Source organism: Pipistrellus kuhlii, unplaced genomic scaffold, assembly GCF_014108245.1.
Source record: "Pipistrellus kuhlii isolate mPipKuh1 unplaced genomic scaffold, mPipKuh1.p scaffold_m20_p_18, whole genome shotgun sequence".
Lineage (NCBI taxonomy): Eukaryota > Metazoa > Chordata > Mammalia > Chiroptera > Vespertilionidae > Pipistrellus > Pipistrellus kuhlii.
Genome location: NW_023425493.1, coordinates 14,643,646 through 14,670,281, shown reverse-complemented (window position 1 = coordinate 14,670,281; position 26,636 = coordinate 14,643,646). Strand labels below are relative to the sequence as shown.

Genomic DNA, 26,636 nt, shown 5'->3' with positions numbered 1-26,636 from the left:
AATACCACAGACTATTTTGAAGAAGTGGTGTTAGAAGAAGTTTAAGTTTAAAAAACTTGGCTCTCAAATGAAATTTCAATCATTGTACTGTTGGTATTTGGCTCTGTTGACTAATGGGTTTGCCGACAACTGCCTAGGCACGATGTGAAGGGAGAAGATTCGGAGCTCAGGACAGTGTACAGGAACTCTTCCATATGTTTGATAATTCCGAGAATAAAAACTAGCAGAGCCAACACTATACTCGGATCCAGTTTTAGCGTAGGAGCCCTGTAAAAGAAGGTGATACATTTTAAGCAGGACTGTGGTGTGATGTGTAAAATTTTGAACACTCATATAAGATTGACATTGGTTATGTCATTCATTAAAATGTATAGCAGTAGTAAAATGTCTGAGCTTCCATACTCACTCATATTCTAAACTCCTTATGTACATGAGTTTAATACTCCACAAAATGAGCAAAATGAGTTTTATACTACCAAGAATTGCCCTGCTATCAAGTCTTTCATGAATGTATCCCTGTACTTGAATTTAACATTTGGTTAAATGTGATATGAAAAAAGACTGTCCTGTGATGTGTTTGACAGTAAGATCTTGTTATAATACTGTAGAAATCATTGATCATCTGGTCTCCTTCTCCCACTCCTTTTGCAAAGTTTCAGATTTTCATGATAATATGTCTTGGTTTAAGTCCCACCCACCATAATAGGTGCCAACTCTGCCAATGAAATCTCAGTTGTCCTTGGCCAGGACACCAGCCTTGAATGCCAGGTGAAGGGCACTCCCTTCCCAGTGATTGACTGGTTCAAAGATGGCAAGTGAGTATCTTTTCTGTATTCGTTACAAGGGTATTTATAGGAAATTTATGTATAAACACATATGGATTTTCTCTTAATTATTTTACCTCACGGACTATTATTGAGTGCGCATGACAGAAGACAATATTGCAGTAGAGCAGTGCTTCTAATTAGGTATCCTGTGGTTAAGTCACTGCAACTTTTTAAAAACTAGTGAGTTTTCCTAAAAAGATCAATTGATTTTTAAAGAGATGACTTGGGATATTATAGACTTTAATAACCCTGATGCTTTGAGAATTAAGTAAAGCTGTTGCCAGTTGTATAAAGTGAGCATTTAATAGTCAGTAAATGGTTCTGTATAACAAAAAAAGACTTCCTGGACAACTATATATGAGCTGCTTTTGTCATAAACATCTTTCAGTACTTATGAATTAAAAAAATTTGTATTTACTATAATATCTACTTTTTAGAAAAGTTGACCTGATCATTACCTTTTGTAAGTAATAACCATTTTTTTTAATTGTAGATACTTTTCCAGATATTGATATAGTGATAATTGGTTTGAAAATGATATTGGTTGGCCTGGAGCTCCTATACTCCTGGTTTTTCTTTTCTAAATGATAGTAGAAATATTGGCTGTGCAAACACCACTCCCCCCCAAAAAAACAAACAAAACAAAACAAAAACAAAAAAAAAAGCAAAACAACCAGAAGAAAAAGAGGAAGGGATGAATGACTGAAGTAGATAATGATACTACCAGTTTTCTATTAATATTATTCAGCACTTTAAGTTCAAAATGAACTCTTCATTTTAAAGTGACAGTTATCTCACTTGCATTAGTGAAGTAGTCTAATAATTCTATTCTCAGTAGGAGTACTAATCACATCATTAAAAAAAAGATTTGTACTAAAAAATTCAACGTTGATTTTTATCGTCATTTGACAATGATTTTTGTTGTGATTAAGAAGAGAGGAAATATAGGAAAATAAAAATGGACTCATGGAATAAAATTGTTTTTTCTAGGCCTTTATTTTTGGGAGATCCTAATATTGAACTTCTAGACAGAGGGCAAGTTTTACATTTAAAGAACGCGCGGAGAAGTGACAAGGGGCGCTACCAGTGTACTGTGTCCAATGCAGCTGGCAAGCAAGCCAAGGACATAAAACTGACCGTCCATAGTAAGTGAGACTTCCCCATACTTTTCATTGGTATCAGTTCTCCATATAAATTGAAAGGCAGGGTTCACGCTAATATTAAATGTTCTTTTATAATTTAGAATAATTTAGAATGCTACTTTAGAATAAACAGTCTGTCTTTATGTGTTTTAGGCTAGAATGTTGCATCTGATTTTAATGCATTTTATCAATAAGTATGGACTGTTTTTCAAGTGGTTTAGTGGTTTTTATATGATCTCACTTAAGAGGTCATGGATTCCTAATTGGTGTGTGTGTGTGTGTGTGTGTGTGTGTGTGTGTGTATATATTACATTCTTAAAGGAACATATGTAAAAAAAAAAAGACCCTCTAAAAGGGCACAGTGCATTTTAATGTGCATGAGTTTATAACCTTTCTCTTTAACAACCTTCACCAAACAGAAGGACAGGTCTCAGAAAAAGTATACATAAATTAAATTGAAACTGGAAGTGGCATTTACTTGGCAAATTTAAGCAATAGATGGATGTTATACTGTTCTACTGTGAACTGGAAATGTTTTTTGAGTAATTTTTCGCAGTTTCACAAATACAGTCTTTTAAAGTATAAATGCTATTCCTTTGTAAAACAATTATGGAAGATAGGCAGTTGTTTGGACCTGTGTTTTTGGATTCATTGATGTAGAATATAACTTTACCCCATGGGTATGAGCTGGGGAGAGTGATTTCTTTCCAAAGACAAGGGCGAAAGGGAGCAACTCTACACTCGAAGAAACCTAGCAAATTCTGCCTTGACCAGGTTATCAAAGTAGCATCCTCAAGGATGAGTGTGCTGAGAGCATGTACCCTTGATTGAGAAAGTGCTTTACCTCTTGTCATCTTTCTCCCACGGACCCATAACCCTAGTCTAAGCGTAAGAACCACATTCCACAAAACATCCTATTCTAAAATAAAGTAATGTCATAAAATAATGTGAAGTCACTAAGTCAGGCACATGGCATTTGTCACATTTCTCTTAAACTGTTGCAATTATAGCGCAATCCTGAAGTGACCACGTTCAGAATATGCGGCAGTTTTGAGCCTCTGGGGTTGTTTTTCTGACAGCAGGGACCCCATGCGGTGTGAGATGCCAGGCATGTGGTTGCTGAGTCATGGAAGAGACACATGCAGCCAATTAGATGAGTCAAGTCCAGTGAGTGAAGTCTTGGCAGGTTCCAGAAAAAATAAGAAGCAAAAGTTAAAGACCCCACAGCTATCCAGTAGCTGGTTCTGAAAGCAGTTAGACCTTTAGTATTTCTCGGGGACAGGACATGGAGTTGTACTACACCTGACAGTATTGCTCCCTTGGCCCGATTTCAAGCCCATGTATATCTACGATAAGTGGCATTTAGCTTGGTTTTGCTTTGGTAAATGTAACGTTCTTAGCCTGTTATGTTTATTGGACTTAAATGAACCCCTGAAACGAAAGCTGTGACATTCTGTTTTATCTGAAACTCAGAAGGAGGGTGTTAATAATGGACAAAACAGCCGAAACCAGTTTGGCTTAGTGGATAGAGCGTCGGTCTGCGGACTGAAAGGTCCCGGGTTCGATTCCGGTCAAGGGCATGTACTTTGGTTGTGGGCACATCCCCAGTGGGGGGGTGTGCAGGAGGGAGCTGGTTGATGATTCTCTCTCATCGATGTTTCTAGCTCTCTATCCCTCTCCCTTCCTTTCTGTGAAAAATCAATAAAATATATTTAAAAAATAAAAAAAATAAAAAAATTTAAAAAATGGACAAAACAGGCAAATCACTATCAGCAGATAAGTCATAGGCTTCCTAATTGTCTTGAATGTGTATTTACTTTGAGTGCATCGTTTAAACACCTGTCCCATTTGAGATGGTAGGCAGACGCGAAAGCCTAGAAAACCTGTTTCTGCTCTGAACTCCTTTGTAGTCCCACCCAGCATTAAAGGAGGGAATGTCACCACGGAAATATCAGCCTTGATCAACAGCGTCATCAAGCTGGAGTGTGAAACACGCGGGCTTCCGATGCCAGCTGTCACGTGGTATAAGGATGGCCAGCCGATCCTATCCAGCTCGCAAGCACTTTACATCGATAAAGGACAGTTTCTTCATATCCCTCGAGCGCAGGTCTCGGATTCAGCGATGTACGTGTGTCATGTCAGCAATGTCGCTGGCACTGCTGAAAAATCGTTCCACGTGGACGTTTATGGTAAGGGACAGATAGGTGCTTTCATCAAGTCTCTATCCACCTCTGCCTTCTCATGGGCCAACTTCCAATTCATTCACCAATAAGGTCCTGGTGGATCTGATCATGTTCAATATGCATGGATAGGAGTTAGAAGAGTTTGTCCCATGATTTGAAAAAAAAAAAAAAAAGTTTTTAAAAGTTACCGTTAGCAGGAAGCGGTCCATTCATTTGGCAAACCATTTGGCCGTGGCCCTGAAAGCTACCAGACCATTTGATTTTTATGCAGAAGGTAAAGTCATTGTTAGGACTCAAAGCATTCTCTTCTATTTGCCCTTCAGAAGCCAGACAAGGTATAGAATATCTCACAAATACTTAGAATAGCTGTAGGTCAGCTGACCCAAGAAATTCTTTCCTCAACAGCCTAAGCCGGGGATGAATGGTGGGAGTCCTCCTGTTTCATGGGGATTCAAAGAATTGCCTGAAATATTCCTTTTTTCTCCCAGTTCCTCCAATGATTGAAGGTGACTTGGCTGTGCCTCTGAACAGGCAAGTGGTGGTTGCCCACCCACTGACCCTGGAGTGCAAAGCTGCCGGCAACCCTCCGCCAGTGCTCACCTGGTTAAAAGACGGCATCCCCGTGAAAGCCAGTGACAATGTCCGCATCGAAGCTGATGGGAAGAAGCTGGAAATCATGAGTGCCCTGGAATCCGATCGGGGGCAGTATGTGTGTGTGGCGACCAGTGTGGCAGGAGAAAGGGAGATCAAATTCGATGTTGATGTCTTAGGTACATACAGATGCCACTATCTGGATTCTCAGATTCCTAGCCAAACCTGACTAGTTTATTAAAGTTTTGTTTTTGTTTTTGTTTTTGCCTGGCTGGTGCGGCTCAGAGGTTGAACATCGACTTACGAACCAGTAGGTCACAGTTCAAGTCCCAGTCAGAACACATGCTTGCTCGGATTGTGGGCTCGATCCCTAGTAAGGGACGTGCAAGAGGCAGCTGATCAATGGATCCCTCTCATCATTGATGTTTCTGTCTCTCTCTCCTCCCTTCCTCTCTGAAATCAATAGAAATATATTAAAGTTGGTTTTGGTTTTATTTTTGGGTCATGCAGTAAATAAAATAACCTGGAGAATAAAATAATCTGCAGTAATAGAATAATTTAGTTTTCTGTTCAACTCTGCACATTACTGAGTGTTGGATTTGTCACTAGAGTCCAAGATCCGGAAACTCACATAAATCTTCCACTGGTTTTGATAGAACCCTTCCCGTCTGTAAGTAAGTGCATAGGTGCATTTCACACCTGTGACCACTTCTGACTGCAGGAAGGGAGAGATGGTCTTCCATGCCGAGCACCGCGATGGGCAGCAGGAAGCTTCGTCTCTGGGTTTGGGAAGTCATCTTGCAACCCTGAGGCTCACTTATTTTGAATTGAAGGCTCTTGAATAGGGGCCCATTTTCTTAGGTCCCTTCCTTTTATTCTTATGAAAATAAGCAACATAAAACAGGAGTCAACTCTATGTTCAGATGATATCCGTAACACCATAGTACTAGATTAATTGTGAAAAATCCACAATATGTCAAGAGTACATTCATTGACCCTGGCAAGTGTGTATTGTAAAATGTACTTAACATTTCAAATCCCCTTCATGTGCCAGTTACTGCAATACTTACCAACTTGGTGTGGCTTAAAGTGATGCTGTATTTTCTTCTTGCATCCGTTTCATTGCATGCTACATCTCTGTTGTTTTCTAGTGCCGCCGGCTGTAGAAGGAGGAGATGAAACATCTTACTTCATAGTGATGGTTAATAACTTATTGGAGCTCGATTGTCAAGTGACAGGCTCTCCCCCACCGACTATCATGTAAGGGTTTTGGTATGTCTATTAAATACCTCCCACTTTTTTATTTGAGTGTCTCAGAGCTATCTTGAAAGAGGTCCTGCATCGCTTAAAAATGGTTGTATAAAATTACATTCTTTATATTCCTCTTTTAATAGACATACACTATATACAAGGCAACTTTTAATTGATACTCACAGGGTCTTTAAATCTGTCCAATTAGAGGCATCCCTTTTATGCTCTTAGAAATGACATCTCCAGTTTATAGGAACAGACTATCAAGCAGTCTGTTAACCCTTTCTGGGACCCTGAAATGATTAATGAACAACTAAGTAAGAAGGAATGTACCAGACATATTAGGGAAATAGTTAACAGGCATATATGTTTAGTGATTCTATTTCCTCATCCCTTCACTCACAAAGCATTTCTTGAATATTTATCTTTCATTTCCAAAGTGCTATAGGAAATGCAATTAAGGAACAGTCAACTAAGGGAATAAAATATTTCACCCAGGATTATAAAACTGTAAGGAAAGTGATAACTCATAAGAAATGAAAAAATATAACGCTATATCATTTCAGGGTTTTATTTTACAGATGTTTTAGGATTGTGTTCATTTTGCTAGTTAATATTATTTAAACATTTCAAGTGAATAATATTTAGGGGCATTTACCTCGTTTTGTAACCTAAGATTAATAGATGAATGAAGAACTCAAGACATGGCTACTGGATTCCAACAGTATGCCAACTTCTCTGTTAGCCTGGGTTTCTTTTTTTTTTCCTTTCCCCATGTACAGTTTATTTTATAAAGTAAGAAAATAGGAAATTAGGCAAATGCATAATTGAGAATTAATATATGTATGTGTATAAAAATATATAAATATAGTTTATCCAAGATACACACACACACACACACACACATATACACACACACATGAATGTATCTGTATATATGAAGATATATTTTTTTCAAGGGACTTAACCATTTAAATACATATCCAAACTTCTTTTTGCCCTGTTTCTATAGGTGGCTGAAGGATGGCCAGCTAATTGATGAAAGGGATGGGTTTAAGATTTTACTGAATGGACGCAAACTGGTCATTGCCCAGGCCCAAGTGTCAGATACAGGCCTTTATCGGTGCGTGGCAACCAACACTGCTGGAGACCACAGGAAGGAATTTGAAGTGACTGTTCATGGTAGGCTGAAGAAGGGACAAGAGCATTTCATTTAAAATTAATTTTTGCATTGTTTCATTAGCTAATTCACTGTAGCTCTGGATAAATCTTGAGGTGTGGAAAATAATGTAAAGAATGTGGATTTGCACCCTGGCCAGTGTGGCTCAGTTGGCTGGGCGTTGTCCCTGCACTGAAAGGTTGCTGATTTGATTCCTGGTCAGGGCACATGCCAGGTTATAGGCTCAATCCCCAGTAGGGAGTGTGCAGGAGGCAGCCCATCAATGTTTTGCTCTCATGTTGATGATTTATCTCTCTCTTCCTTCTCTTACTCTAAAAAAACAATAATAAAACAAGTGAATTTGAGCTGGCTGGGGTTCTCAGTTAGTTGGAGAGCCATCCTGTTGTTGCAGGTTCGATCCCAGGTGGGACTCATACGGGAGGCAACTAATCAATGTTTCTCTTGTCACATTGATTATCTGTGTCTTCTTCCACCACCACCACCCTCCCCCTCCCCCCAGCTCCTCTTTCTCTAAAATTAATGGAAACATATCCTTGGGTGAGGATGAAAAAAAAAATGGGGGGAATTTGAATTAAATAATGGTATATTTTAAGTCATTTTATTAACATACTTACCCAAGAAATACCATGTGAATGCATAGAGAGAGAACTGAAATGTTAGGATATTCTGCGTAGAATGCCAGGTCTGAGGAATGATCCTAAATAACTAAAAGAGGTGGGCAGAAAATTCCACCTCAGAGGGTTATGTCAGCCTTGAAGGGTTTAGCCAAAACAGGAGGGAGTGTGAATAGAGTCATTTCCAGAAATGGAGGCGGAGGGTGTTCTGCAGGATCCAGGGCATCTCAGTGCATTCACAAAACTGGCACATGCGTGTGAAAACCATTACTGCAGCGACAGAAGCAAATTTCTGGCAGATTGTTATGTGTTTCCCTTGCCAGCAGGGAAGGAGGGACTGGAACAAGAGACTGGGGAGCCATTTGGAAGTCATCGCAGAGGTTTCTATGAATGTCAAGTTCATTTTTCCCTCTCCACATAAATGCTTTTTTTCCTGCTTTTTCAGTTCCGTAATGGAATAGAGCTATCCTGTTTCACAGTCTCAGTTCCCATTCCTGAGTGAGGGAAGCTGGCAGGGCCAGCTTAAAGCAAGTTGCCATCCTGGGTTCTGTCAGTCTTGCTGGGGGCAGGGTTCCCCACCATAAATATGGGTGCTGATTTATTGAAGGAGTTCTCGAGAAGGGAGGGTCACAATAATGAAGGAAAACACACCCACTGCAAATACATTGTACTCATTCTTTTGAGAATTAGAGTTTTATAATTAAGAAATAGGTACTTGCTAAAGTATAAATTAAGTGCATGGGGTAAAATTATTCATGTTTTGTTTACATTTTTACAGTTTCCGGTTTTGTTTTACATACAGATTTTTAAGTGTCTGACCCCCACTGATTATGGTTTTTTGTTCCCTTCTTTCTCCGTCCCTCACTTTCTCTCTCTCTCTCTTTCCCTATCTCCCTTCTATTCTACTTTCTTCCTCTCTTGAATCTAGTTCCTCCAACAATCAAATCCTCAGGCCTTTCGGAGAGAGCTGTGGTGAAATACAAGCCTATCACCTTACAGTGCATAGCCAACGGCATTCCCAATCCATCCCTTACGTGGCTCAAAGATGGCCAGCCTGTGAGCACTGCCCAAGGAAACTTCAGAGTAAGTAGAAATATCAGCAAGCACCAAATGAGAAAGCTACACAGATCTTCCAGGAGCAGCGCACACTTCTTTCCCAATTGTAGATTTTCCTGTTTTACGAATTTTGCTGAAAATTTATTAAAACAATATGTGTTTTCCTAAGCATTCTTAAGAGCATTTAACTTAATATTTTCATATGAAGAATGGAATTAATTAAGAGACGAGAGGTGTGTTCAGGGTTGCATTTTAAGTAGTTACTCAGGCTCCTTTTGGAGAATGAATTGAAGGATCAAGAGTAGATTTGTGGAAATCAATTACGATTTATTTGTGTAGGAGAGAGAGAAGATAGAAATTTGGACTCACATACTGGCCACGTATGAGGATACGTGGTTAGAGTTGAGAGTTATTTATTGTTTATATTATTAGGGCTCAGTGATAGATTGCTTATGACAGGTGAGGGAGAGGGAAGTATCAAGGAAAACTGAGGAATCTAACCTACACAAATGCATAGATTGACATGACAGTGACATAGGAAACTCTGGAAGAGGATGAGTTTGTGGTGGGGAGAGGGACCTGTGATTTGAGTTTTATATTTTGGGAGTTGAATTGACTTTGAAACAAACTAGTGAAAATGTCAAGTAGACCATTGAGTATGTATTCCTGGAGCTCAAAAGAGAGCTCTGGCTGAAGATGCCGACACTTAGATGATATTTGAAACCATAGTCACAGTTGATTTGATCTAAGGGAAGAATAAAGGGTAAGAAATAGGAGAAAGAACTGAGTTCAGAGTCATAAGAAATCGTGGCATTTAAAGGCTACATGAAAAAGTCCAGAAGGGAATATAAACATACGAATGTGCTGCTTAACATATTTAGGCCGTATGGCTGGAGAACAGTGGGAGTTTACATGGGAGTACATGGCGAGAAGATCATTTGGGGTCAGAATGTGGTAAGCCTGGAGGGCGATGCTGAGCTGGAATTTCATTCTGGGCAAAGGAGTGAGCCATGAACAAGCTTTGCAGGAGGACTGGTAAAAGGATCAAATTAACATTGTGGACAAATTATTCTGGCAAGGGCATGCAAGCAAGATTAAGAGCTTGGGAGGTTGGAGACACTGGAATATAAATTAAACTATTATAATCCCACAGTGGTTGTGAGAATGGAAAATAGGGGATCTCAGAAACTTCGAGTGGTATCATTAAAGGAGAGTCATAGTGGACCCCAAAACCTAGACAACTGGGAGCAGAGTGGGTGCCATTAAACAAAGTTGGAAGCATGCAGTGGGAAGTAGGTTTAGGGATACGGGAAATAATTATAAGCTTTGTTCTGGACATGTTAAATTTTGTGTGCTAACCTGTCCAGCAGATAGCTGGAACCACAAGTGCTGAGCTCAGGAGAGAAGTTGAGGCCAACACTGTAAATTTAGGAGTCTGCACAGGATTCTTCACTGAAGCCAAGGGTTTGACTGAAAGCTACCAGAAAATTAGGTTTCCTCTTTCTGGGACAGATTCTGTAGTCATCTAAGGAAGTCAGAGAATGAGAACTGAGGGAAAATACTGTGTCTCCAATACCCAGGAAGTAGAGTAATTCGAGGAAAAGGTGGTCATTCAACAATGCCAAAGGCTATAGATGATGAGAAGAGAGGATGAGCTCACTTCATAGGCTGCTGGTATTTGTCATTGGAAGTTATTGGTAGCCTCCGAGTAGACAGTTTCAAAAAATAGCCACTTCATCACCAGTTCCAAAAGATGGAGGACACTCTCAATAAGTTTAAGAGGGACGTAAGGAAAAACAGGAAAATATTTATCTGCATTTTCGTTTTTCATACTTTACAATTTTTTACCTTTTTTCTGGCCTCCTTGACCATTTAATAATAAAAACAATATTCTTGTTTTAAAACTTTTTATAAAGTGTGATATAAATATGGCCGTATTTTCCCAAATAGCTTAAATTTTAATCACATAACTCATAGTGCTAAAGACTTTTATTCAGTGGAGTTTTATGATTCTACCAGCAGGCTAGCCTTGGGTTATTTTGCATTTTCCAATCAATAAGAAAAGCTCTTTAATCAAACAAGTCTATTTTCTTGTGCAGGATGAGGTGATCTGGCTCTAATCTTTTAAGAGAAAATGAAGATAATGGCATAAAAATATAATTAGGTATTATAAAGTTAAAGGGTTTGTCTATCTCCAGGCCAAGATTAAGTACCAAATGCTGCTATGCTTTCTGCTCCCAATTAGTTACAGTCTTCTGGCCGGCTCCTACAAATTGCCAAAACCCTGATGGAAGACGCTGGCAGATACACATGTGTGGCCACCAATGCGGCGGGGGAAGCCCAGCAGCACATTCAACTGCACGTGCACGGTAATGCCATCCCCACGTCCTGAAAAAAGTGTTTTTCTTTGCCTTTTTAATTTAAAACACCGTGGGCTCGTTTTTATTGAATTATACTGTTAAAAAGAATAAGTGTTTATTTTAGTCAGTATAAAAAAAGTAGGTTGTTGTGTTGTTTGTTGTTTACATTATTGTAATTGTACTTGCTCATCTTAAGATCTTTAGTTTTCAGGTTGATAAATAGGATGTGCCAGAGCTCACAAATAAACAAATACACTACCCTGTGTTGAAGAGAGTATTCGGTTTCTGTTGACAACTTTCTGCAGAAAACTTCTGTTGCAAAGGCAGACATTGCAAGGTTGTTCCATGGGATTGTCTGTGATCTTCTTGCCTGAACGAGGGGTTTTGTGAGTCGAAGCTAACCTGGAGGCAGGATCTTCTCTCATGGTGACCATGGACCCCCTCATGAATATTACAGCTTCACAGTAAACTTGAAAGACTGACCTTGAATGTAAGACTTCAGTCCCTAGAGAGTTATCAGAAAGGGCCAAGAAGTACAGATTTGGACTTTCCTGAGTCAGCCAAGGATATTTGTAGAGAGTTAGTCAAGATCTCCTCCTAAACATTATTTATTTTCTCTAATTCTAATTGCTGTTATTAGTTTGTCAATTAATATATTCACTCTACATTTACTAAACCATTTATTCTAAAAGAATGCCTTAGCACCTACCTTAATTCCAGGTACATAGTAGGCAGTCAACAAATATTTAAAAAATGAAAGAATAAATAATCAATAAAAAAAAAAATTAGAACATTGAATTCTTCTATTTCTTTACATGTTTTTTTTTTTTCTTTAAATTGGCCAGTTAAAAGATTCAAATCATCGGTTCCCTAAATGTTCCCAATAAGCCAATTTATTCTTTCCCCAGTTCCCTAAATATGAACACCTAAGTTATGGATGTCATACATACAAACCATGTTCCTTGAAAGGATGATTGTAACAATCCCTAAACTCACCATGCTTAAGGCTTTGGTGACAGGCTAACCCCCCTCTCCCTTAAATTGCTTGAATTTGCCTTGTTCCTCCTAAAGCCTAATATCTGCCCCCAGGGTGCTCTGGCAGCTGTCTCCAGCACATACTCAGCTCTCCACCTCCATCTGAGAGTGTGCTGGGGTGGGCCTGCTCTGCTTTCCCCATTTTCCTACCCTGCGGCTCTTTTTTTCCTCCTGGTATATAGGCTGTTTATCTTCTCCTTTCCAACGTTTCAGTCTTTATCTGGTCTCCACTGGCTAAGAGGAAACAGTGAAGTGGAATAGCTTGTTATGTTGCAATCATCCCATGCACTAGAGTTCAGCTGACTTTGGTTTAAATTCTGTGCTGTGATCTAGTAGGTTACCTTGAGCAAATTTATTTTCTCTGAATATCTGACTTGTGGAGTGCTTTTGAGGATTAGAAGTGTTAGATATAAAATATCTCCCATCTCTAATCTCTCACGTTATCCAAAAGAAGGATGTTTTTGTTCTCTAGAATGAATTAAAATTCTTAAATGATGATTCTATCACGAAGAACAGAGTGCATGAACCAGGAAGAACTAAATTTTATTGTTTGGGAAACCCAAACTTTAATGTTCATAAAAATTGTACATGTTGCATGTTAAAAATTCACCTTTCTGGGCCCAGTCCCAGATCTTCTGAAACAGCATCTCTGATACAAGTGGTCTGTAGCTATCCCTTAGAGAAACATTGGCCCAAACTCTAAAGACTCACCTAGACTCTTGCCAGTGTGGTAAAGAGCGACTGAAAACCAGAGTGCAAGAAAGAAACTAAGCATCCAACCAAATCCAGAGCAACAACAGAAGAGGAAAAGCAGAATCAATACACAAGCCTATAAGCCTAGCATCTGATTGTGGTAACAGCGTGTATGTTAGCAGGAGATGCAGTTGGGGTGCACACAGTTACATCGAAAATAATCAGGGAGTGGGGTACCAAGCTCAAAGACATCTGGGTCAATGTGAGAAGAAAGAAGCAGAAGATGAGTCATTGTAAGGATTTATTAAAAACAATCTCCTTTATATGAACCACAAATAGGATGAAAGCAAGATTGTGGATTAGCTGAAAATGTTTCATCTTATCCCATCTTGACTTGTCTGGATAACAATTCATCAGCCTGAATTAATAATAAAGTGAGCTTTAAATGTAATACTTATTATGACCAACCTGGAGGAATAGTTGGCTAAGCGAATGTGACAGGAATCTGGACAGAAACTTGGAATATCATCTTGACACTCATGACCACAATGGTGCATTGAATACAAATGACTCTAAATTTGATCTGTCCTCTTTGTTACTTGTGTTATTGACTTTAGCAAAAATTGGAGATGTTTAAAAAAAAAGTACAGGAATTTCTAAGGGATTAGTGGATGACAGGTTTCAAAAAGATCTCAGAGGTTAAAATGACAAGTTAATCTGATGTGGGAAACCACATAAGAATAGGGTGGAGAAGAGAGGTTTAAAGATACCACATATTGAAATACTAGATGTATTAATGGCTTTCTTCAATTACTGTAGAGATGGTAACTTAGTTTTATAATAAAGTTAATCAATCTTATAAATCAGTAATAGAAGCTTATAGTATGACAAGCAAGAGAGGAATTGATTTTGTTATACTCCAGCTCTCTGAATGTTTCCCAAGTAATATATCTAATTCTGTTATTGTATATTAAAAAGGACATTGAAAAATCTATAAGAAAGCAGGTATCCTTTAATTTAGTTCATTCATTAATTTACTCAATCAGTTCTATAGTTGCCTTTTAAGTTAAGCTTTGTTTTTATCCCAATCTTTATTGTTGGGGTAGCACATTCAGCAAATGAGCATTTATGACAGTTGTCATCCAAAAGTGTTCAGTCCTAACAAACTCAGCCTCCCAGCTGTTAATGTTTTTATTTATAAAAAAGATTAGTGGCCCAGTGCACGAATCCATATACATTGAAAGGAAATTAATTAGAATATATTTTAATATAGCTCTTCACCCTTTCTCCATAATAGAAGTGTCAACCAAATTCACAATCGACAGTGACAGATTGAAACACCGTGTGGTTGACACCAGTGAGAGCTTTCAATGTATGGCACATGTGCAAATCAAGTTAGGCTTTTATATATATAAATCATAGATGCTTCCATTCTTCCCAAGCATAGGGGGAAAAAGGTATTTCTATAAGATGAAGTAAGGGTCCATGGTCTCCAGTCTGAAGACCAACTCATGATTGCGAGAAGAGAAACATTCTTATGATTCACTGGGTTTTCCAGGGAAGTTCTATGCATCACAAGAGGCAGAGACTCTCCATAGGTGGTCCTCTTGATCATTATGATTTCATAATTCTGGAAGTTCTAATTCTCTAGACTCAAGCTAAGAAATCATACCTAAACCTCAGGTATTTGCCAAGTGAGACAGATGTTTCTACACACAAACAATAATGTGGCTCAAGCATTTATTTCGTCTGCACTTAATTATTTCCTGGGAAAAATCAGCCATGATGAAGCACTCAGAAGTACTATGTGGTAGATAAAAGCATGGGCTTTGAATTGGGTTCATATATTTCCAAGTGATTGCTGTAGAGCAGTGAGTTTAGATGTTAACTGTTTGAAAGTTTCTGTTTCCTCATCTGTAAAATGGGGAGGAAAATGATAATACCATAATCAGGGTGGTCATTGTGAGGGTTAAATGAAAGACTATGCATGGAAGGCTTAGGCTGGTGTTTGGTTCCTACTCATCATCTAAAAAAAAAAAAAAAAAAAAAAAAAAAAAAGTAGCTTACCCCCATTTGAGCCAAACATGTATTTGGCACTGGCCCTTCTCATTGCACCAACATTTTAACAAATATATCTAAAGTCCTTTACTCTTGGCCAGGAAACGTCTGAGGTCTGTATGAGTTGTCTGCTGAAAACATTATTGGAGCTTCCCTTAATTTAATTTTATTATTTTAAAGTATTTGCTTGGCTAACATTTCCTAACACCCACTTAGGAAAGGTTTTCCTATAGTTTCTGTATTTTACTTACTAGCTCACTTGTGGCCTGAAGGAGACTTGGGAATATGTAGTGGGAATATTTTTTTTTCTTTCTTTCTTAGTTGGTAACTTCAGTTCAGGACTCTATTTTCTTGGTATAGGTGAATTTATTACTCTGTCATAATTTTGGTGGTTAGGGAGGATTAACTCACCCATATTACTTTTACATCAGTTATGTATTAATTTAAATTTAACCAAGATTTGAAAAAGTCAAATCATGCCTTTAAGTGGCTGAAGTAATAGGCAAAATCTAGCTTACGATATGTCCAGAAGAAGGAACTGTGGTTTTGGCATGATGTGGCTTTGGAGGAAGGAAAATAGTGGGGAAAAACCAAGTTGCATGGAATTTGACCTCCTGCTTGGAGTATGCAGACATTTTCTCATTTTTCACATAACATATTGTTTCCTTACTAATGCTTCTGTCTAGAAAAGTGTTCACGTAAATTCAAATTGCAAGACTGTCACTTTAAATGCTAGAAAGAAATAATTGAAATTACATTTGTTGAGAAGACCATTTTTTTCCACTGAATGGGCTTGTCCCTCTTTTTGGAAATTATTTGACTTTAACTATGTATTTATTTCTGTACTCTCAAATCTATTCTATTGCTTAAGTGTCTGTATTTATGTCTGTACCACACTGTCTCTTTTATTCATCCTCCCCCCACCCCAGCTTCATTGAGGCATAATGACAAATAAAATTTTACATATTTAAAGTGTGATGGTTTTATATATGTATACTTTGTAAAATGAAGACTACAGTCAGATTAACACATTTTTCACCTTATGTAGTTATGTGTGTGTGTGAATTACACTTAAGATCTACTCTCTCCCGGTATTATTACCATGCTATACATTAGAATCCCAGAGTTTATTCATCTTATAAGTGAAGGCTTGTACCTTCATCTCCTCATTTCCCACATCCCCCAGCTCCTGGTAACCACCATTCTACTCTCTATTTCCATGAGTTTAACTTTTCCACATGTAAATGACATTATAGAGTATTTGTCTTTCTCTGGCTTATTTGACTTAACATCACATGCTCTAAGTTCTTCCATGTTGTTTCCTTCTTTCTCATAGCAGAATAATATTCTTCTGTGTATATGCGTGACATCTTTTATCCATTCACCTGTTGATGGACACTTAGGGTATTTCTATATCTTGGCTTTTGTGAATGATGCTGAAATGAACATGGGAGTGCAGATACCTATTTGGTAAACTGATTTTATTTTATTTATCATTAAGCACTGGACTTCTATTCTTTCTTATATGTACCCAGAAGTGTGATTGCTGGAGCATATGGTAGTCATTTTAATTTTCTACTATATGGAACCTCCATGCAGTTTTTCATGGTTGCTGTATCGGTTTACATCACAGCAGCACTGCACAGGGGTTCTCTTCTCTCCACGTCCTGGCCAGTTTCTATGAGTGAGTTACGTGTCTGGGCTTCTTGCAGAGCCACCCAGCCTGGAGGACGCGGGGAAGATGCTGAATGAGAGCGTGGTGGTGAACAACCCTGTACAGCTGGAGTGTAAGGCCGTAGGGAACCCCTTGCCTGGTATGTTTACGTGGGGACTCCATGACTTATTAACATTTTAAGATTTCTGGGACTAGTTCAATCTGTCTATTAGCATAATATAGTAATTACTAATAAAGAAAGGGTATAGATACATTTTAAGGTAGATGGTATTTTCAAATTTTCATTACTTTAAATGAATAATTAATTGTCTTATTGTCCTGCCGGTGTCCACAAAACACATGCTGATATTTCATATACATTTATTTAAAAAATATATTTTTATCTAGTCCATATTGGTTATCTTTTTAAAAAAATATATATATATTTTTTATTGATTTCAGAGAGGAAGGGAGAGGGAGAGGGAGACTGAAACATCAATGGTGAGAGAGAATCATTGATTGGCTGCCTCCTGCAAGCCCCACGATAGGATCAAGCCTGCAACTCAGGCATGTGCCCTTGACTGGAATCAAACCTGTGACCCTTCAATCCACAGGCTGATACTCTGTTCACTGAACAGTGCTGGTTAGGGCCATATTGGTTATCTCTACACATCAATCATTTGATGAGACTATTACTGTGTTTATTCTCATCACTAGCAAGTTATTCCTAGGATTCAATAATAATGTACATTTTTGAGACTAACAGTGGATATATGTTTGGTTTTGATTAGATGTAAAGAGAGGAATATGTACAACAAAAAGAAATAGAACCAGTTAAAAATTTGCTCCCACACAATATTGATGCATTAGAGACAAAATAATTTTTTTTTTATAAATTCATTGTCAGGACTTTTACACTGGCTTGGCTATTCATGTTCTTCTTAAGGTTACTTCCTCATAAAAATCTCTCTAAAGCACAATTTAAACAGAGTAAATGAAATGATAAGCACAAGAATAAAGCAGTTGTTACTGTTTGAGTTAAGCTCTAATTTAGTGCAGGTATTAAGCTTTTCAGATAAACAAATTAAACAGATGGGCCTCTCCCCTCTTGTCCTTGCAGTTATCACATGGTACAAAGATAATCGTCCACTCTCAGGTTCCACCAGTGTGGCTTTCTTGAACAGAGGGCAGATCATTGAGATTGAAAGCGCCCAGATCACGGATGCTGGCATATATAAATGTGTGGCCATCAACTCAGCTGGAGCCACAGAATTGTATTACAGTCTTCAAGTCCATGGTGAGTTCTGCTTCTCCTGCATTCACCCTTCTGTAAAGAAATATTCAAAATGACAAAGCCCTTCTATAAAATTCTAGTGTAAATATTTAATAGAGTGTGTTAGTATCCTCTTTATAGAAATGTTCTAAAACTGATAAACGTTTTTATTTCCTGATTCCTATTGAAATGCTTTATTTTCACATGCTGCATTGAACTTACGTTTGCTTTTTAGATGAATTGTTGAAATAGTCATCAACCATCTTATCAGCAATGACAATAGCCCTGTTTGTAAATACCATCCTGCCTATCAGAATCTTATTTTTAAACAAATGTTTCCAACTTATTATCTCTAATAATACTTTTAAGAGGAGTTGGTAGTTAACATACTAGAGTGGATACAGTAGAGGGACATCAACACACACACACACACACACACACACACACACACACACACAAACACACGAGCCAGAAATCAAGAAATAAAAATCCACTCTGGTATCAACAATTAGATTTCCTACACAAAGTAATAAAACCTCATTTTCCTCATCTGTAAGGTGACAAGACTGACCATTGCCCTACTTACCGCACAGGATACATGTGATTAGCATCCCAAATAAGAAAAGTGAAAGAACTCTCTCTGCATGCCCCTCTCCTACCCACCCCCAATAAATATACATACCAAAACCCACAATGGGAAAACACTACTGTGGACGTTGCATATAATGTTCATTACTTTGAGGTGAAGCCTTCTGTGATGTGAACATAGTTATTTACTTGCTTATTTCTTTTCAGTGCCCCCATCCATTTCTGGCAGCAGTAACGTGGTGGCAGTGGTGGTTAATAACCTGGTGAGGTTAGAATGTGAAGCCAGAGGCATCCCTGCCCCAAGTCTGACCTGGTTGAAAGATGGGAGCCCTGTCTCTGGCTTCGCTAATGGGATACAGGTACTTGCTGTCATTCCTTTGGTGAAATCTCCTACCTAATCATTCAATAGAGGAAGTACAAGCAGATAAAGCTGTTAAAGAGATTTGGAGGTCAAGGATTCACAAACGTTATCCAAAAGCGTACACATATACATTCATCACTACTATGGACACACAATTGGGATTTCTAAACAATTCGTTAAAAGCGCAGTTTATTGAAGAGTTACCTTATAGCAGAGGTAGCGCTTTCTTTTAGATACTTTCTACCTCCCACCTCCATTCCCTGCCACCTCCACATGAGTGACCTTCCACAAAGAAATGTTCATCAACACCGATAAACAGGAATTTCCTTGTAGAATTTATATTTAAATGGATGAAAATCATAATGACTCAGAAAACCATATAGAGTATACTTCTACAAAATTACCAAATAAAAACATAAGACATCATAAAGGCAACATTATAAAAAATAAAATGAGAGTCTGAAAAAAAAAATCAACTTGTTTTACACGGATTCAAAATTAAAAATATAAGAACACATATATCTCTTTTAAAATGTACTTTAATATTATTTTGTTTATCAGAGAATGTAGTTCTCTCACCATTCTACTTCTTTAGCTTTTCTTGAAATTCCAGTGCTTGTAGAATTGGGGGTCTTAAGAGATGTAGAGTTAAGGTCAGTATATTGGAGGTGCAACTAGATCAATGGGTTACAGGGGCTATGACTTAGACAAATAATTTCTTTAACTGCTACTTCGCTGTTAATTTGAACTTCTCACTTGTTCTCCCAAATTAAAATTAGGAGGAGGTTAGCTCCTGTTTTCCTTCACCCTGCCCCTCTTCCTCCCCCGGTGGCTTTCTCTTTCTCTGTAGTAGGTGTCGGTGAACTTGGACCTTCACTTGATCCTATAGAGACAGACTTGTTTTCAGTGGTTATTACCACATTGGGTCCTGGCTTTTCCATTTTCCTCCACAGAGAGTATGGACTAAGGGATGCTTTCACACTTTAAAATAGCCAAGTGGAAATCTTTCTAGAGATAAATGTCTATTGATTAATCTCAGAATATAAGAGAAAAAGCCTGTTTATATCACTCTTCTCATGGGGCATGTTGGTCATTTAGCTTTCTTATCTCTGATAGGTTCTGTCTGGGGGCCGCATCCTGGCTTTGACCAGCGCCCAAATCGGTGATTCGGGGAGATACACCTGTGTGGCCATGAATGCTGCTGGGGAGAAACAAAGGGACATAGACCTCAGAGTATATGGTGAGACATTTTAACAATGGTTTCTGCTCTGATATGGCTGTTTAATCCTGAGATCAATGAGGAAATGATATTATAAGATTAATTCAAATCAAATGCTCCCTTTCTACCTTGTGTTTATCTTTAACTAATTATCCCTTTTTAAAGATCTGAGAAATAATGTGTACATTAATCATGTCGGGTGTGGGTTTTATGGAGGACCCCGGGGAGTGTGACTACGGAGAGCAGCTTTATAATTGGAAAGACACAATGTCCTCACTAAAGCAAGCATCTGTTCAAGAAGCTCCTTTGATCCATTTTCTTTAAAGCCTTGACTTGACTACTTTTTAAGTATATTTACAATCAGCATGTATTTGCAATCAGCACTTGGTAGATAATACTATGTCTATGAATAAAAGGCTATTTGAGAAGCAAAAGTTAAACGAAGTGTACACTTAGACAAAATTTAAGTTTTGGGTGTAGTTTTTCCCCCTGTGTGTGCATCTGCTGTAAGGTACAAAAGGGAATGTGTAACAGCCCTACAACAAAGTTGGGCCCCCACTGGCCTCCACTCATAGATTACACTGGTCATTGCACATTTTAGTATATCGTATTTAGAACTTTGTCAGGCTTTTTTTTTTTTTTTTTTTTTTTTTTGCAGGGCCTTATTTCTTTATATTTCTTGGTTTATGGAAAAATGAATTTGTTTCTTCTGTGGCCCCTCAAAGAATATCTGTTTAATGCAGGCTTTTTTTTTTTTTTTTCTTTTCTAAATCTCCACCTCACTTCCAAATAATTCACTCCTATTCAAATATATTACTTATTTTTCAAATAAGTTATATATTTTTTTTAATCAAAAGGCCACTTGTTGTAACATGGAGAGCATGCATGTCTCATGGAGCTGAGAACTCCCCATTTGCATCGGTAGACTGCTAAAGGGCTCTCTATGCACCTCTCCCATTTCTTCTGCAGTTGACCTGGGTCTGTGTGGAAACCTCCAGCTCTGCTGGTGCTCTCTGTCTGAAGGACTCATCCCCACAGACTCCAACTCCTTGCCTTCAAGGGCCTTTTTTGTGCTTTATGGAGAACTTGAGTGTGCCAACCTCAGTTATCCTTAGAGAATGGTCCATCCATCAGTCAAAGCCTGTGGCACAATAGCTCTTTCAGTCATCAGCAAGCAGGCAAGGGTGACATTAGGATTTACTGGGTGTTAGTGAACAAGGAAAATTGGGATTGGCTCCTTCCATTTCTACATTGGTTCGTGTCAAAGTGGACCTGGGGGGTTGATGTTTTCCAGGACTTACAAAGATGAGCATCACTATTCTTTGTCGTTGGCTAAGATACTTCCACACCACTCTTTTAGTCTGAAAACCCGGATCTTTCCTTTGTTGTAAGTTCACATTTCCAGCTAAAATGGCATATATTTGAGAATGTGTATATGTGTTTAACATTATATATATATATATATATATATATATATATATATATATATAGCAAACTACTGTAAAAATTCAAACGGGTTTTCAAACTGAAATTAGTTTTCAACCCGTGTTCTACTATTAGTATTATTTCCATACATTATATTCCTATCTTTTGTCTAATTAGAGCCTAAAGAATGTGTATCCCCAAAGATAAATTCCTTTCAGATATACATTCTAGAGTGTGGGGCTGGAAGGAGGAGTAGACAGTGAATGAAGTACCTTTTCTACAGTTATAAGAGTAGGTCATTAAAATTTTTTCTCCTGGTATAAATTCACAGTATGTCATTTCATATTCTGACAGGAGAATTGAGTTTTTAAATGACCTGGATTTCTGTAGTATCTTTTCTGTGAACTTAAGCTCAGAGATAACACATTTCCCAGCACCTCAACAAGTATAACCCTATGGCAATTCTAATTTTGGAAATTAAATTTAACTAGTATAATGCAAAGGATGAGAAACAGACATAACACACCCCTTCCTAAGCAACATAACCACAAAGCAAATTAGGGATAACATCTAAGAAAGCTAAGAATCTGAAGGGTAGAAGCTTTTCTATTCTCAGACTAAACAAAAAGTTGAAAATGGAAGACAGGACAGAAGAAATAGATGTGTTTCAGTAATATATATCCTTGGCTGTAATTAGATTTGCTTTATGTTCCTTAAGAAACACTCTATATTTTGTTTTCATTTTTCCTCCCAATTTTAAAAATCTGGTATCCGTTTGAACTTGATGTAATTCACTTGGCCATAAAGAAGAGTAACTGAAAGAAAAATATTTGAAAATAAATTAGCATTCTGCTTTCTTGAATTATTTCTAACTTTTACACCTACATGAAGACATCAAGAATTGATATTCTTAAAAAAAAAAAAAAAAAAAAAAAAAAAATTCATTTTCTTTTGTTGCCCTGGCCAGTTTGCTTAGTGTTTAGAGCATTAGCCTGTGGACCAGAAAGGATCATGGGTTTAATTCCTGGTCAACAGCACATATCTCCATTGATTCCAGGTTCCGATCAGAGGTGTCTGTGGGAGGCAACCAACTGTTGTGTCTCTCTCACATTGATCTCTCTCTCTCTCTCTCTCTCCCTCTCTCCCTCTCTCCCTCTCTCCCTCTCTCCCTCTCTCTCTCTCCCTCTCTCTCTCTCCAGTCCTTTTCCTCCTCCTCCTCCTCCTCTCTACCCTTCACTCTCTAAAAAAATTTTTTTAAAAAATCAGTGGAAAAAATATTCTTGGATGAGGATAATTTAATACAATTATGGTACTTTTTATCCCCTGAGATCAGACTACTTGAAATTATTTCCAAGCTCTGAAATCAACTTTTTTATTTAAGGTTCTCTGTGCTGAGAATCATCAGTGTATCTGTTTTCATGATACTTTAGGGAATGGCACTAATTGTGCTGATTTTGCCAAAATTATAGTAGTTTTCATCTGAAACCAAACCAGCTGTGTATCTTTTATCTGTGTCCCATGCTGAAAACAATCCCACCGTTATCCGTTCCCCATCGATGACTTTAAGCACACAGAGAACCAGATGTCTGGGTGTGCCATTAATTCAGCAGAAGGGCATCATCCTACACAAATGCTCTGCTGGTCTGTTCCGGTCCATTGCACATGGCATGTCTTCCTTCAGCATCACTTCCTTTGGCTTTGGCACCTGCCCTACATCCAGAAACAGCACCAGAAAGTGCTCTCAGTCCGTTTCCTATGCCTTTTCCTCTGCGACAGGCAGGGTCACAGAGAAACCTCCTGGCTATAAAAACACACCGTTACAGTGAAAGTGGATTGCATTCTTTGTCATTTCGCCACGTGCTGCGGTGTGAAGCCTGAAACAATAGCTGGTGGACGATGCCATTCTTCAGCACAAAGATTTTATTTCTGCCGAAGCAATTGGAAGGTTTTTTTTTTTTTAAGAGTCATTTCATTGAAACTTATCTTTTCCTGTAAGGCAAAACAAAACAAAAAACGAGAAATCTGACAAATTTCCCGTCATCCTAAATGGTTATGGGATTTCATGAGAAACGGCTGAGGAAATTCTCCTCGGTGGATTTTGAAGTGTCCCTTTTATAGCAACAGGCTTGGTTTCATCATTCGCTTGTGTGTTTGAATTATTATAAATACAGGCCCGAAGGAGTCCTGGGGGAGGTTATGGAGCCCACCCTCCCGTTCTTGGCAGGGCTGTACCTAAGCCATCGAAGACAAATGACTGTTTACTTTATTTTTTAATACATCCAAAGGAAGGAGATTCCTTAAACTTCTCCAAGAACACATTTCAGCATCTGACAAGCCTTTGAGCCAGACAATTCAAATCTTAATCTCATTAACATTTCACATCATTTCCTCTTTTCATGTAATTGTGAGTGTGTTGCGCAGCTGGTCACTGATGCAGTTTGCTCTTTATGGTGCCGTGTGTCCCACATGGTTTTTATTCCATAGAAAGTTGACAAGGTACCATGGGAAACCACAGAGTGGTCTGAGCTGCAAGCGCGGAGACTCCTGGCTCTGCCACCCATTAGTGAGGTGGTTTCAGATAAGCTGTTGTTTGTCACCCACTTCGCTTTGCACAGGGTGACTCGGTAGGCATGGAGTATCTCTTTCACCTTTCTACCTCCGTGTTTTTATTTTGCCTCTGTTTCAATGACATTTATTTTCTTTTGCAAAAAAAGAAACATAAATAAATATCAAAAATGCATTTGCATGTATTCCATTATTTCCAACATATTTCATGAACGATTTATTCCTTTGAAAATTTTAAATAGTAATATGGAGTTCAAGAAGTTTCTTCAATGGGCACTTGGTGAATTCCTGTTCTAAAACTTTTTTAAAAGAGAAAAGATGGTGAAAACTATTTTTTGTTCAAGAGCAGCATGTTCATCGGTGATTTTTTTTTTAATTCTTTTGATTCTAAACTAAATGATGCAAAGAGGGTATGTTAGAATGATCATGATCCTACATCTTAAAAGAAATCTTGAAGTTATCCTGTGTATATATATATCCTGATGGTTAATAATGACCAGCAGCGGGCTGGCCTGCTTGATCCTGAGGGAAACCCATCTTTCACTTAGTTCCGCCCAATATCATGGGAGAAGAACAGAACGTCTCTGTGCTCATCGGCCAAGCTGTGGAGCTGCTGTGTCAGAGCAATGCCATCCCTGCGCCCACGCTGGCGTGGCTAAAAGATGGCCGCCCCTTGCTGAGGAAGCCTGGCCTCAGGATCTCTGAAAACGGAAGTGTGTTAAAGGTGAGGCTGCCGATGCATTGATTTCTTCTTATATAGCGCCTAAGCTCAAGGCTTCAGTATGACCCCTGTTAAGTTTGCCTGTCTTCTTTACAAATGTTCTATCAATTTCATATTATAAAAGCCTAGGAACCCTTTCATCAAGGGGGTTTGTAATATTTTTTTAATATGTGGGGCTTAAGTTTTAAATATTTCATTCTCTGCCGAAACCGGTTTAGCTCAGTGGATAGAGCTTCGGCCTGCAGACTGAAAGGTCCCAGGTTCGATTCCGGTCAAGGGTATGTACCTTGGTTGCGGGCACATCTCCAGTATGTGGGTGTGCAAGAGGCAGCTGATCGATGATTCTTTCTCATCGATGTTTCTAACTCTCTATCCCTCTCTCTTCCTCTCTGTAAAAAATCAATAATATATATATATAGAAAGAAAGAAAGAAAGAAGCTGTTCAAGTATTAAATATTTCATTCTCTATCCATATTTGTAGCCAGATGCCATTCAAAACTGTTTCTGGGAAACATGTGAAGAATAAGAATAATTGTTAGGAGTGCCTTATCAGTAGTCATTCAACCAATCAGCAAATACCCATTCTAGGAGCTCTGGGTAGGAATGGCAAAAAGTGTAAGCTGCATTTCCTGCCCTTGATGTCTTCTAATTTCACATCAATTTAGGAAAAATTTTCTGACCTTTCATTCAAAAATGCAATGAGTGCTGTAAGTCTAAGTTAATGACCAAGTGAGTGCATTTTGAGAGGGTAGCACAAGGTAAAGCTGCGGTTATCTAGAATCTTGGAAGGTTATTTGCATTTTTATGGGGCAAAACCCTGATTAAGAAAGCAAGTAAGCTGCAATGTGACTGAAACAGAGAATTTAACAGAGCACATATTCGGAAATAATTCCGACATGGTTAACTTGACTAAAATAAGAGCTAAGATTTAAAGCCAGCCTGAGGAATTAGGATTCAGGAATGTTTCTAAAATCTTCCCAAAATAATCCTATTGAGAAATTGAAAGAATGGCTGAGTGATCTGCCCATGGTTACTAAATGGCCGAAATGGGCTGAGAACACAGGAGCATAGCTTTGGCATCCATGCTGCCACTCACTCCGCCTCTTGGTCAAGGAAGGTTACTGGCAAGTAAAGAGAGTCTTGAGAAATGGATGATGGGAATGTCGGCACATAGGATGCAGAGACGCTTACACAGGAGAAGAGAAGCATGGGACGAAATGGGAGGGGGCGTGGGGAGGTGTATGTTAGAGGCAAGAGGGTAGAGATCTTGAGAATTATGATCCTAAAATAATGGAACTATTGAGGAAGGGAAGTCCAGAATCTCTGAGATTGGGAACTAGGATGAGTCAATGAGCTATAGAGAAAAAAAGAAAAAAGAAAAAAGAAAAAAAAAAGGTTTTCGCATTCTTCCAGACAGTTGGAAGAAAGCGAAAACCTTAACTCTCACTGAATGATAGAAGGAAACAATTATATGGATACAAGCCCCAGCACTGGTAGGGGAGAGTGATGTGTGGTTAGAACTGTCAGCAATTTTCACTCAGCATAGCAGTTTATTTCTTCAAAGCACAGATCCCAAGGGGTTGGGAAGCCCGGAGAGAGAGGTACTGGATGGTGAAGCAACCCTGACATTTATTGAATCCCCACTTTGGAGGTTGGGCAGGCACCCTAGAGTGTGCAGATCCTGAGGGGCATGGAGTGAAGACCCCCCAGCTCCTGGAAATGAAAGTTTGCAGTGGATCCCCACCACCACCACCACCACCACCACCACCACCACCCCTCCGCTGCTGCCACCTGCTGTTCTAAATACTTTCAAAGACAACTTTAACTCCAATGGCTCAAC

General features: G+C 38.5%; 1 protein-coding gene across 3 annotated transcripts in view; it reads left to right on the top strand.

The window, feature by feature from the left end:
- Positions 1-26,636, top strand: part of HMCN1 (hemicentin 1) — a 349,616-nt gene that overhangs the window by 204,773 nt on the left and 118,207 nt on the right. For all 3 annotated transcript variants that reach the window (XR_006741944.1, XM_045583144.1, XM_036442229.2), the window contains exons 29-41: positions 689-815; positions 1,818-1,972; positions 3,880-4,158; positions 4,641-4,922; positions 5,895-6,003; positions 7,007-7,176; positions 8,717-8,871; positions 11,090-11,213; positions 16,703-16,804; positions 17,765-17,941; positions 18,713-18,864; positions 19,983-20,106; positions 24,624-24,799. Coding sequence is in view for 2 of the 3 variants with exons in the window: in XM_045583144.1 (XP_045439100.1) it covers positions 689-815; positions 1,818-1,972; positions 3,880-4,158; positions 4,641-4,922; positions 5,895-6,003; positions 7,007-7,176; positions 8,717-8,871; positions 11,090-11,213; positions 16,703-16,804; positions 17,765-17,941; positions 18,713-18,864; positions 19,983-20,106; positions 24,624-24,799 (2,132 nt within the window). In the remaining variant the exon portion in view is untranslated. The remainder of the gene's footprint in view (positions 1-688; positions 816-1,817; positions 1,973-3,879; positions 4,159-4,640; positions 4,923-5,894; positions 6,004-7,006; positions 7,177-8,716; positions 8,872-11,089; positions 11,214-16,702; positions 16,805-17,764; positions 17,942-18,712; positions 18,865-19,982; positions 20,107-24,623; positions 24,800-26,636) is intronic.